The sequence below is a fragment of the Gouania willdenowi genome, chromosome 7 (assembly GCF_900634775.1).
Source record: "Gouania willdenowi chromosome 7, fGouWil2.1, whole genome shotgun sequence".
In the NCBI taxonomy this organism is placed as follows: Eukaryota; Metazoa; Chordata; class Actinopteri; order Blenniiformes; family Gobiesocidae; genus Gouania; species Gouania willdenowi.
The window spans coordinates 36,244,164-36,256,922 of NC_041050.1; the positions used below are offsets into that span (position 1 = coordinate 36,244,164).

The 12,759-nt window shown below is 36.8% G+C and overlaps 1 protein-coding gene across 1 annotated transcript in view; it reads left to right on the forward strand.

The window, feature by feature from the left end:
• clcnk (chloride channel K) overlaps nucleotides 1-12,759 on the forward strand; it is a 28,939-nt gene that overhangs the window by 11,669 nt on the left and 4,511 nt on the right. The window contains exons 6-16 of the mRNA XM_028452818.1: nucleotides 563-702; nucleotides 781-843; nucleotides 2,529-2,604; nucleotides 2,728-2,853; nucleotides 4,200-4,284; nucleotides 4,465-4,566; nucleotides 6,314-6,398; nucleotides 7,601-7,753; nucleotides 9,338-9,407; nucleotides 9,527-9,619; nucleotides 12,202-12,418. Of these exons, the coding sequence (XP_028308619.1) occupies nucleotides 563-702; nucleotides 781-843; nucleotides 2,529-2,604; nucleotides 2,728-2,853; nucleotides 4,200-4,284; nucleotides 4,465-4,566; nucleotides 6,314-6,398; nucleotides 7,601-7,753; nucleotides 9,338-9,407; nucleotides 9,527-9,619; nucleotides 12,202-12,418 (1,210 nt within the window). The remainder of the gene's footprint in view (nucleotides 1-562; nucleotides 703-780; nucleotides 844-2,528; nucleotides 2,605-2,727; nucleotides 2,854-4,199; nucleotides 4,285-4,464; nucleotides 4,567-6,313; nucleotides 6,399-7,600; nucleotides 7,754-9,337; nucleotides 9,408-9,526; nucleotides 9,620-12,201; nucleotides 12,419-12,759) is intronic.

The window sequence follows — 12,759 nt, forward strand, 5'->3', positions numbered from 1 at the left end:
TTAGAGAAACAATAATTTAAATAATAACTCACAAAAACGAGAACAATATACTGAAAAATAAAAATAACAGAAACAACAACAAAAGAAACATACAAAAAGACATTAAAAAAAAATACAAAAATACACACACAGACAATAATTTAAATAATACCAACAACACACAAAAACTAGAACAAAAACATACAAAATAAGAGAAAAATATATGGAATAATAAAAAGAACAGACAACAGCAAAATACACAAAATGATGATATAAAGGATCTTGATTAAAACATTAACTGAAAATACAAAGGTCAGTCTTGGTCCCACATCAGGAGGGAGATCATCGTAAATGATAAAAACTATAGAAAATAAATTCTGTTTAATTCCACTTATTTGTGTTTTAACACTCATGAATTCATCATTATGGTCTATAGTTGGTTTTTCACAGAATTCTGAGCAAAATGTGTTAGTCGGACATAAAGGGGTTCTTGTATTCAAAAGTAAGAGAAAGTTTGAGAACCACTGCTTTGGAGCATTTTGCTTTGAAAAGAAAAGTAACTGTGTTATTTGTGTTGCCTTAGGTTCGGGGATTCCAGAGGTGAGAGCAATGCTGGCTGGAATTGAAATGCCACAGTATTTGTCTCTCACTAACATGTTTGTTAAGTTCCTGGGCCTCATCTGTACCCTGGCAGCCGGCAGCACTGTGTTCCTGGGCAAAGTTGTGAGAGAGAGATCATTAGAAACAGATAGAGACCCAACGTATGTGTGTCTGAAAGCACGTTTTGTGTTTTCTCACTAGGGCCCTTTTGTCCATCTCTCCACCATGCTCGGTGCCTATCTGAACAAACTGTGCAAAGAAAAGGTAAATTCCGAGAAAGTAAAAACCCATATAAATATATAAATAAAGTTTTAGTAACTAGTGATGTTGTAACACAAGCATACTCCACAGAATGAGGAAGTGTGAGATATAACCAACTTGGAGGCAGCTGTTATACCAGTGACTAAAACCCTAAACACTAAAAATCATCTTATAGAAACCAAGCTGTGTTTGGAATTGCATACTAATGTACTACTCATACTGAGTCTGACGTCAAAATGAGTATGCAGTGTGTTCACATTAGATAGTATGAAAAGATTTAGTACATGAGAAACACAAATGTGCACAGTGGTCACAATATTCATACTCAACCGCCCCATGATGCATTGCGAGCAGAACACAAAATGGTCCTGGGACGAGCTTCAAGCTAAAAGTCAAACATCACCTTTTCAAAACAAAAGCATCTCATCTTGTCTTCCATTAGTTTTTAACGCTTTTGTAAATAAGGCTCTTGTTTTTAAGTTAGCCAGAAGTTTAGTTAATAGCACAATGGAGGGTCTCCAAAAATCTCTGAGATGTCCATGAGTTTTAAGGATCAACTGAGCACATGTTTATATTCTACTTGGTCACTTTCTCACTTAAAGCTAGGGTAGGTAATTTTCTCCAGATACACTTTTTGAGTTTTTGGTTGAAATTGTCTTTATGTCCTGACAGAAATTAAGATCTTTTGTGCTCTGAAAAAGGAACGAAGAATATCCATCAACTGTAGCAGCTGTTAATCTGTAATAACTTCGACCAATGGAAAAGAACAAACCGTTTTTTTTAACCAATCACGTCTCCCTGTCTCCCCGCTCATTCTCAATCAATGAAACATGAGACAGCGAAGGGAGCAATTTTATTTTGCAGCAGCTGTGCATATGCATGTGAGTGAGACAGAGCACAGAGGGGAGGGGCGAGGGGGTTAAAGGCGGAGCCATCGGGGAGGCTACATTCAAAATCATGCTACCTTTCGAAAATCGCCTACCCTACCTTTAAAATGTTTTCAGAAGTTTCAAAGATTGCGAATCAACTGAGATATTTAGCCTCTGTGTGCTTCAGGTTGTTGTCGTTGTAGGTTCCAAATGAATCTTGGGAAACTTGGAAGTATACTTCAGTGGGAACGCTCACTATCCTTATCGAACTAACCACACTAGTGGCGCGTTTCCACTGGCTCTACTCTATTTTTCGCGTTTCCACTGGGAAAAAGTCCCTCCTCCAAGGTACCTGGTGCTGCTTTCTTTAGTACTTCCTTTGTTGAGGTTTCAAAAAAAGCAGCCCTGGTCTAAAAATGTGACGTAGGCTCTTCAATCAAGGGGATTTGGCAGTTTCGCGTGTCAGGTTGTTGCTTAATGGAAACTCTCCGGAAAATCAGTATCAGGGCCCGAAAGCGAAAGTGCGGAGCCGTGTAGAGCTGATACCCCCAATGGAAACGCGCCATTATGGCTATACACTATTATAGTATATAGTTGACAGTATATACTCATTGAGTGTGCAGTGTATAGTACGTTTATATGTGATTTCGAGCACAGCCTTATATACAATATACCATAAACATTTTGAGAAGCTATAGTTTTAGTTGGCAGAGAAACTACCTGCGGCTAAACTCTTGAGGAACACAAATGTCATATTTTGAATAGTGTTAGTTACTCTTTCTACTTAATATTTAATATCATACTGTGTTTCCGCTCCAGGACAAAGGAGCAGAGGAAATGTTGGCTGCAGCAGCTGCAGTTGGAGTGTCCAGCTGTTTTGGAGCTCCAATCAGTGGCGAGTCAACGATAAAAGCCTGAATACAACACCAATAAACAAAGAAATACTGCCTTAAATAAAACGCAAAAAATATTCATCACAGTTTTGTCTATAACTGTTGTTCCGTCCTCATTTTTCCAGGTGTTCTGTTCAGCATGGAGATCATGAGTTCTCACTTTGCTCTCAGATATTACTGCCCGTGTTTCTTCGCGGCCGCCTGTGGCGCCGTGACCTTTAACCTGTTGTCAGTTTGGAGTGGAAACACAGGTGATGGATGGTCTGATCTCCTCATGTATAAAAAATGTCAGATTTAGGTCCTGAGCACTTTATTTTCCGGCAAATTTGAAATCTAATTATGACCATTTAATGCCATTTATTATTATGGGACAGTGTTGTATTTCTTCTTTAATTTGAAAAAGGGTTTGTAAGATTATTCTAAAAAATATTTAGAAATAATGTAATGTAGGAAAACGTGTGTCGGCGATGGTAAAATCAATGAATTAATAAAGCTTTTCATTGCTTTTTATCTTTTAGTTTTTTACCTAGTCTAAACCTGTCTGAGTGTTATCAGTTGAACTTGGTCCTGATGTGTGCATATAAAGAAAAGATATCCTTTATCACAGCGGGGGCCACAAAAATGTGATTATTGTATTCGAGGGCCACATTATCATTATCATTGTCGTATTTGTGTTGTAGTTTTATTTAAAGTCGTCTTGTGTGTTTTTGGAGTAATGTGTATTTTAGATGTCAACTTATGTATATTATTAGTCTTGTGCAACGTTTGATTTTATTTCATGTAGTTATATTATTTTTGAGTACTTTTGTCGTCATGTAGTAAATGTTGTATTTGTTTTGTGATTTTTTTTCTTCTTGTCTAACGTTTGTTTAATTTTGCGTATTTCTGTTGTCAGTTTTATATAATTTTCATGTGTTTTTGCTATTTTGTTGTCATTTCGTATGTTCTTTGAATAATTTTGTGTGTTTTTGTTGTCACTGTGTAAATGTGTGTTATTTTTGTGTATTTTTACATGTCTTTTTGATTAATTCTGTGTATTTCGTTTGTATTTTGCTGTCTTTTATACATGTTTATGTTATTTTTGTGGTCTATTTGTGTATATTTATATCATGTAATGTTTTTGTGGGGTTTTTTTGAGTGCTGTACATACTGTAAGTAGATTACTAGACTGTCAAAAATTTCAATTATCAGCAAATTTTACTGATACACACCCGACACATCAGAATAAATCTTGTGAGATTTGTCTATGTTTTTTTCTATTCACTTTTCGGTTTTCTTTTATATTCTAATCATATTCAAACTGAGAGCTTAATGTTCATGCATGAACACGAGGCCTAATTTTCATTGTTTATGGAATTACCACATGCTCTATGACGTCTGGAGGTCATGTCAGTGTTCTGCTCTAATCAATTTACCTGTAAACAATGTTGACAGACTATCTAATTATGAACCGCAGCAACTAGTGAGACATCCCCATCTAAACTGACAGACTGTACATTTCATTCAAGCCTGTTGACAATAATGTAATGCAGTATTAGATTTCAAAAGGCTGTGGGAGAATCCAAGGCATTGACTCTAATTTGTTCTACGTCCCCAGAGACTTTTCAGGCGCTGTTCAAAACTAATTTCCCTACTGCGTTACCCTTCTTCCCGCTGGAAATTCTGCTGTTTGCCTTTTTGGGGTGAGTTGGTTCTTACACCATCTGCATTGTTAAACAATTTCCTTATTTAAAATGTGCTTCCGCTCTCCTTCCTCTAATCACGTCTACAAGTGTAATGAGTTTCAATAGTCGGCGTCTGCCGCCTGGATCATAATTAACCTCTCCTGGTTAGCTGTCTTTTGCGTTGCCGTTTAAAAATAGGCTCCTGTGTGGAGCTGCTAGCTGCTGCTACCTCATCTGCCATCGATGGATCCTTTCTTTCACCAAAACCAACCCAACGATCGTCAGTATGCTGACGACACAGTGAGTTTTAAAAGCTGAACTCCTCAGGTCATTGAGGTTCAACTGGAGCCACAAAAAGGTCTGCACTCACTTCTGCATCATATCTATTTTCTTTCAAATTTGTTTTGGACAGAATTTGATGAGTGCTGACGGTTCTAAAACAAGTGTCAAACTCATGGCCCGGGGACCAAATCCGGCCATTTAGAGCATCCAATTTGGCCCACAGGAAAAAGTTAAAATGACAAAAGTTTTTCCAGTGCTTATATTGCATGATTGCAGTCATTTTTAATGTTAAAATGTTAAAAAACCCAAAATTCATTACAAAATCTTCAATTTTCCCCACATTCTTACATAATATTTATTTTAATTAAATAGAATTTAGTCACAAAATCTAGGAAATTTAAAGTGAAGATCCTTTTGGGCCGAGAAGTGCAAAACACTTTTACACATACCACAACAAATGTACTATTTTGATAACAAATTTACATAATTAGCTGACAAAAAATTACAAATAGCAAAACACTTTTACAAATGTTGAAACAGATTGTATTTTATATACTGCCCTTGTTGGCGTCCACAAAACGTACCAAACATTCCTTATCTCAGAAATACGAGGCTACGAAGCATGTGTCGAGTAATGGAGGGGGCGTTTCCGCAAAGCGCGTATCGAGGCTTGCTTCATTTGGGGGGAGGAGCTAAAATGATAACGAGCGAGGCCTCGCTGCCCAGCTGTACCATGTGACTGCTTTGGGAAGCGGTTCAGAGTTTCATTTACATGTGATATTTATGTAGAGAAATATATTTATTTATAGTTTTTTTGTAATTCATAGCCATTCCCAAGAGCCATAACTATTTTTTTTAACAAATCACACTCTGTGGGATAGAGCTGCCTGTAATTATACATGTGGCCAGTAGGGGTTTGTATGAGCATATGAAGCATCAAGAAATGAACCACGACTCGAACTTATTGGCTAAAGTGTTATGATGCCTCATGAAGCTTCATCTGACCATCGCTACCAATCAAAACTCATTACAAACAACTTAAAAGAAGAAACAACCATTAACTTAGCTTAATCAAAAAAATAATCCTCATCAATAAATGAAACTTGACTTACAATGAAGTAAGACACATGGCACACACCACCAAATAATTCCAACTGCAGGTAAAGAGGAAGTCCTCCACATTCAGGGCTGTATTTATAGTGGAAGCAATGATTGGTTGAAGGAAGGGACAGGGTTGATTTAAGAAGTTGTTCCACCATGTGGAGCAGAGGGGAAATGAAGTTTGTAGTTTTTAACAGAGGTGAAGTGGAGTCGTTTCCAGGGCAGACAGAAAAAAAAAACCTAATTTAGATCCAAACTTAATCTGGTCTTCAAGATACATAACATGCTGTCTGTGTCTATGTGGTATATACAAAGGTTTATAAGTGGAATCAGGAATGTAGATTTGTGTATTCAGAATCAGAAAAAAGGTTTATTGCCAGGTATTTACACAAAAAAATGTTTTGGCGGTGGATGATGCAAACAATACAATAAAAATACAAGAATAACAGTGCAATGATTAGCAAAAGTTATCTGAAGTCAAACCAAACTAAATAAAAGCCTGGTCTATTGTGAAAGCTGCACTGACTTCATGTGTGGATGTCGCTTCATCTTCAATCCAAACATATACCGCATTTTTGATATAAATAATAATAATAGAAATAAAACAACCCAGCATGGATAAACCTAAATGTGAATTTGTTTTTTTTTTTTTAATTGTCTATAGGAGGGGTCTGTACTCCAGCCTGGTGGTCTTCCTCCTGGCATCGCTGACATTTCCCCACTCTGTTGGTAGATTCATGGTGTCCAAGGTGAGAATGAGACAACCTTCAAATCACAGTCTGTAGCCTTTTATCAACCTTTAGGAACAAAAGAGTTCCAATAAAACAGTTCAATCTGATTGTGAATGTAAGAAAATGCCAGAATTAGCCTTTAGAAAGGAACCCATAAGCTAGCTGCATAAATAGTGAAGGGGGCGGGGCATACATCTGGCATTATGCCAGACAGACAGTTTTTTTAAGACAATCAGAAATCAGTTATGGACAAATAAACAGATCCCAATCCCCCTTTTGGGCCGATACTACACAGCTTGATTACCTCTTATTGCATTAACTTCTGGGATTTAATCAATATGTGCTGTCCTACGAAGCTCGCTAACCAAAGTGCGTAGAGCCTTAGGGTTAGGGTTAGGTTATGACCCAATAACGCAACAATTTTTAGGGTTAGGTTTAGGGTAAAGTTTAGTATTAGTCACGTGACCTAAACTGGACAAATAGGGGCGGATAGAATGGATAGAATGTCGGTATATTGATATGGCAACCGTACGGATAGCCACTGCCTTAAACTAATAACCTGCATAAAAAACAAACGTAAAAGTGATTAAATTGTTTTTTAAGTCAGCTATTGAAAGTTTTATTGTGAAATACAAAAATCATTGTTTTTGCACTTTAGTTCTACGTTACATTTTGTTTCCGATCACATATCTAATGCAGTCTAATCACGCATTACGCTTTTAATTTCTGCTACATTTTTAGGCTTCTCATTGTTGCGTTCTTTCTTTCCTACTATGGACTCTATATTTTATTAAGGGCTTTGAGATGACTTTGTTGTAATTTGCGCAATATAAATAAAGTTGAATTGAATTACCACTATCTTTGTGTGTAGGCGTTTTTTGTTTAGTGTTAAATATCTTTATTGTTAATGAAGAAAGGACTTTGTGTATACTTAGTACTCGCTCAGACCTTATCCACTTCATAACCTGGTCCCGATCCAGGGTAGGTGTTCAACCTAAGTTACCATGGTTAGGGGTTAGGGTTAGTACACCACATACCGAATAAATCCCAGAAATTAGCACAACAAGAGGAAATCCAGCTTTGTAGTACAGGCCTGAAAAGCTGAGTCACTGTTGTCCAAGCTTCATGATATTCTAATATGGATTATAATGGCTCACCATTATAACAGAACCTTGTACTGAAAATATCTCACTTTCTCCATCTATCACTTTATTAAACAGTACACGATGAAACAACTCCTTACTTCGCTCCTGGAGAGCAGACAGTGGAGCTTTCAATCCCACAATGCATCAGTGCAGACGGAGCCTTTGCTGGAATGGAGCACCTCAGAAAGTTCTGTTTGGCTCTCATTGTGTTTCTTTCTGCTCATGAAGGTACAAACAAACAAAGGTCAGAGTGACCTATAGATACCTGACATACAGTAATTGACTCTTTCACATTAGAGCAAACAAATGAAAGGAAGGTTGACCTTTGAGGACGAAACCTGATGCTTGGTTATAGCAGCATTTCAGGCTGAGAGAAGAGTTTCTGGAGCAGCCGGAGAAAAGCTCCACGTAATATTGATTAAGATTCTCGGGGATCCACTAATCTCATTTTCTTATTTTAACTTTAACCACTCGGTCTCCCACTTTCATTTCCTAGTTGATATGTAACATATAATTCACCTTTAATGTAATACAAGGAACACTTTGAGTAAACAGGATCATTTTAAGAGTTTTTTTCTTTCTTCCATTAAAATGTGTAATGAGTACTAATAAATCTTACTCATGTAGAAGTACTGTTACTCGATTGAAATTGTACTCAAGTTCAAGTAAGTCATGCATAAAATACTGAAGTACAAGTAAAAAATAGCTCAATTAAATAGTAATCAAATTAAAAATGACTAGTTACTTTCCACCCCCACGTTTATTTGTGGTATTAAATCTTGGTACGGTTCCTATGCATACAGTAAACATCTCATGTATAAAATTAAAAAGGAAGAGATTAAATCTTGCACGATTGAAACTTAATTTATTTTCCACAAAGGCATCTGTATAAAATAAAATATGTGTTTATGTACTTGTCCTGTGTTTTTTGTGAGTGAAGTTCTGTATTTTTGATGTTATATTGTGTTTTTGGAGAACAATTATTTATTTATTTTTTTATCATTTTGTGTGCATTTGTTGTTTTCTCTTTACTGTGAGTGAATGAGTGTTTTTTTGTTTGTTTTTGGAGTCATGTTGTGTATTTCTGCAGTCATATTGTGTCATTTTGTGTTATTTTGTAGTGATCAGTCGTGTTTTGAGAGTCATTTCACATTCCCCCCCCCCAACGTTTATTTTTGGTAATAAATCTTGCCACTGTTCCCTTGCATACAGTAAACATCTCACGTATAAACTTAAACAGGAAAAGACCAAATCTTGCACAACTGAAACTTAATTTATTTTCCACAAAGGCATCTGTAGAAAATAAAAGGTTTGTCAAAATGCACAATTCTAAAATAAATCAATAAATAAATAAGTAACACCAATGAATTCAAATAAAAATAAATAAATGCACAGGCTCTAAGTATAGCTGTATTTATATATTTATATAACCTCCATTCAATGCTGTTTTTGCACCGTACATTTTGTTTAATATGATTGTTGTCTGGTCATTTCATTTTTTGTAGTTTCCCAATGTAAAACAAAAAATAAATATAATTTACTCAGTAACGGCTGGGTTCAGAATGTAAAAAATTACTTTACCAGTAAAATGACTGATTTAGAATATACTCAAAAAGTACAAGTACACATAAAAGCTACTCAATTACAGTACCATGAGTACTTGTACTCCATTACTTTCATCTCTTTTTAAATGTCATTAATGAGTGTGAGTGGTTGATTGTTTGCATGTAACTGAGATCCTATTTCTGTTTATCTGGTGAGCTTCAGATGCCCGTGTAGCTAGGCAGGACTGACAGTCTGTTGTTGACTCAGATATGGATGTTGGTTCTGACCTGCTCGCTGCCTCTTCCAGCTGGATACTTCATGCCTGTGTTTATTTGGGGTGAGCGAGCCTGACGAAATCAAACATACAGTTTTTCTTCTTGGGAACACATCATGTGAGCCAGTTCCTGTGGCAAACTAAATTCTGAGGTTTCATTTGTTGGATCGTGTGTTTTCCAGGAGCAGCAATGGGTCGTCTGCTGGGAGAAGGAGTATCTGTGATGATGATGAATTCAGGCTATTCTGTAAACCCTGGAGGCTATGCACTCGCTGGTACAAAAGATCAAATCTCTTATTCAATAATTACTTCTGCAGAAATGATAGGCAGCTATATATCTGTGATCTTTTGTGACTAATTGTCCAGACACTTTGGGGACAAAAAAAGGTCCTTTCATCCATTTTTAAAGCTGATAGGATCCATTTCTTAGTCATTGTTAAACTATACATGTGCATCCCAGACAAAGCATCAGGAATTAAAACTAGAAATAGATTTAAGGCTTCAGCCCAGTAACCATTGTAGACCAAGAGCATCCAAAATCTGTAATGAAGCCTGTGTCCTACATTTAGACACATCTATACTCTAAGTCTGTTTTTCAACCTTTTTTTGAGCCAAGTCACACCACTAACAGAAAATGTAAAAAAAAAAAACGAAAGTTTGTTGCCTATATTAACAATATAGTCATTCATATCAAAGTGTATAATTACATTTTGTTCTGTATTGTTAAATGTTCAGAGTGTCAGGTTTGATCCAAAGGCTGTTATGGAGGAATGTGATGTCAAAAAATGAACCAAATCTTGTTTATTAACGTGAACGATAAGAACCGAGTGGCAGATGTGTGCCATTCTTTTTAGTTATTTTATTTTTTATTGCTGCGTTTCACACAGAGGCCAACACGAGCTCCTCATCTGTTCCTCCTCAGAGTGAGAACAGTCCTAACACACAGCAAAGCTTGCTTATAGCGAGCAAATATCACATGGTGTTTAGTTTTATGAGGTGGAGGGGGAACACAATAATTAATTCATTTTCTAAAATGTTTTTTAGACCAATTAGGTGAAATTGAATAATTTCCCACAGCACACCCAACAATCAAGTGTGCTGTGGAACAGTGGTTGAAAACCCTTGCTCTAAGACACCTGGTTACATAGAGAGGCCTGTTCTGGTATGAACAGATATGTGAAACCTATTCTTGTTATGGGGCAAAATTTCTCATTTACAGGTGTACTTAGGGGTGGATTCACTAAAGGTTTAGGGGTATTAAAATGTCACTCCATGCGCTAATAAGCCGTACAAATCCTCGGGAATCAGGAGTGCGCTGCTGCTGCTGCTGCTGCTGCACGTCACAATGCGCCCTCTATCCAATGCAATGCAATTCATCAAATCTGTAACTGTTTGCGGTGATTGTTTTAGCACAGGAAAATAGTACAACTGACAAGCAGGTGCAGACGCACACGCAGAGATTCGCTGCAGTAAATGTTTACACAAAACAGGGCGGAGATTGAAAAATAGGTTTAGTATGAAAAAATAATTCAAATAAAACTATAGTCAATGAATGAATGAGAAAATAAAGTGTGAGTTAAGTGTGTATGTGAGGGAGAGAAAAAGCTGGACGCCTGAAGCGCGTGTGGAGTCCGGAACGTGTGTGTCCACTGCGGTGCAGAGTCAGAGGGTCGCTGTGCGTGGACCTGGATGCCGCTTCGAACGCACATCGAGTGAGCTTCTGTCTTTCTCTCCATGTTTTGACCATCAAACGTGTCATGTCGTGTTGATATCAGGCCAGAATCATCTGATCATATGTGTGATTTACGCAGTGATGGACCAATGTTCACAAATGAGAGTGTGCGTGACACAGCGCTGCTCAGACCTGCTGGATGATGGTCAGAAGATTATCTTCAAATGGTGCTGATTGATTGATAGACCGTGTTGTGTGTGTTTTCATGGACTGATCAGAGCAAACGGAGCAGCCACATTCAATTAGGGGAAAAAAAATATCATTAGGTTTCAAAAGTTTAAAAAAAAAAACATTTCTATTTGTTTATTTAGTCTTTTACATTATTAAATGTTTGTGCAAATGATCAGCGACGCAACGGTTTACCACCCTTTATTTCAGATCTTAGTGAATCCGCCCCTTAGTACATATTACTTGTTACAGCACATAGATAATCTGCAAACTAGTCAGACACAAACAATTGGAACAGAACTGTATTTTGTATCTAAACATATTAACATTTAATTATTGCAGAATTATGCATTGGACTGAGTTTAATACAAAAGTGTCAAATTTGATGCATGGCCCTTAACACATAATCTAATACATGACTCAGCGGTGATTTCAAGGGAATCTGTCACCACAAATAAAAAAAAAAAAACAGACAGTAGCTCCCAAAATAAAAAATAAAAAATAAGGAATAAAAGAAAGAAAAGAAAAATAGCAAAAAAGTCAAGTATTTATTTTTAAAATACAATCAGTAAATCTTTATTTGAAATTTTTAAATAAGTGTTTGCATGTAAAGGGGAGAAATTGTTTTGAAAAAAATACTTTTAAAATACTGTATTTCAGTGACGTTAAATGTCTTTTTGGGACTTATTAGAAAGCATAAATAAAAAAATTCTGATGAACCAAGAAAGATTTAAGGAAAAAAAATCTATAATCCTAAATATTAATACTGTAGGAATTGAAATGTCAATTTTTTTTGTGTAAAACTGAAACTAAAATATTTTGAACTAACTTGTGATGCCACTTTGTACCACAAGGTGGTGTGCTGAATGACTCCAGCATCTTCTTTACCTGACTAGAAGTTTATCTCCCAACTCACACATATGACATTTTAACTGTCCATTATAATGTGATTACTAGGTGCTGCTGCTTTCTCTGGTGCAGTGACACACACACTGTCCCCAGTACTGGTGGCGGTGGAGTTAACGGGTCAGTTCACCCACGCCGTACCCGTACTCATCGCTACGCTTCTGGCCAATGGCGTGGCTCGCTGTGGGCGGCGGCCATCTTTCTACGATGCAATCTCCATCAGCAAGAGGCTCCCACACCTGCCCTCTCTGAACAGGGCTTATCCTGGGTACGTTCAAGTATAAATTTCAAAACCATCCATGTTCTAGCATGCTTTTTTATTCCTGACACTTATTTTTAAAAAGTTTTTAAAAATTCTATATAAAAAAAAATCTACATAAAAGAATTCGGTGTCAAACAATCCGACTGTATTCCAAGACAACGACCAAGGAAAAGCAATAGATCCCCTCCTCAATTATCCAACGTCCAGCCAATCAAGTCACGCTCCATTGGTCATGTGACACCGACGCAGGAAGAGAAAGTAACGATGTCGGTCAAAGGGAGCAATGGAGCTTCGGTAAAATTGTTTACTTCTTTTGCCATTTGTGTTTGTAAGAATTAACAATAAAT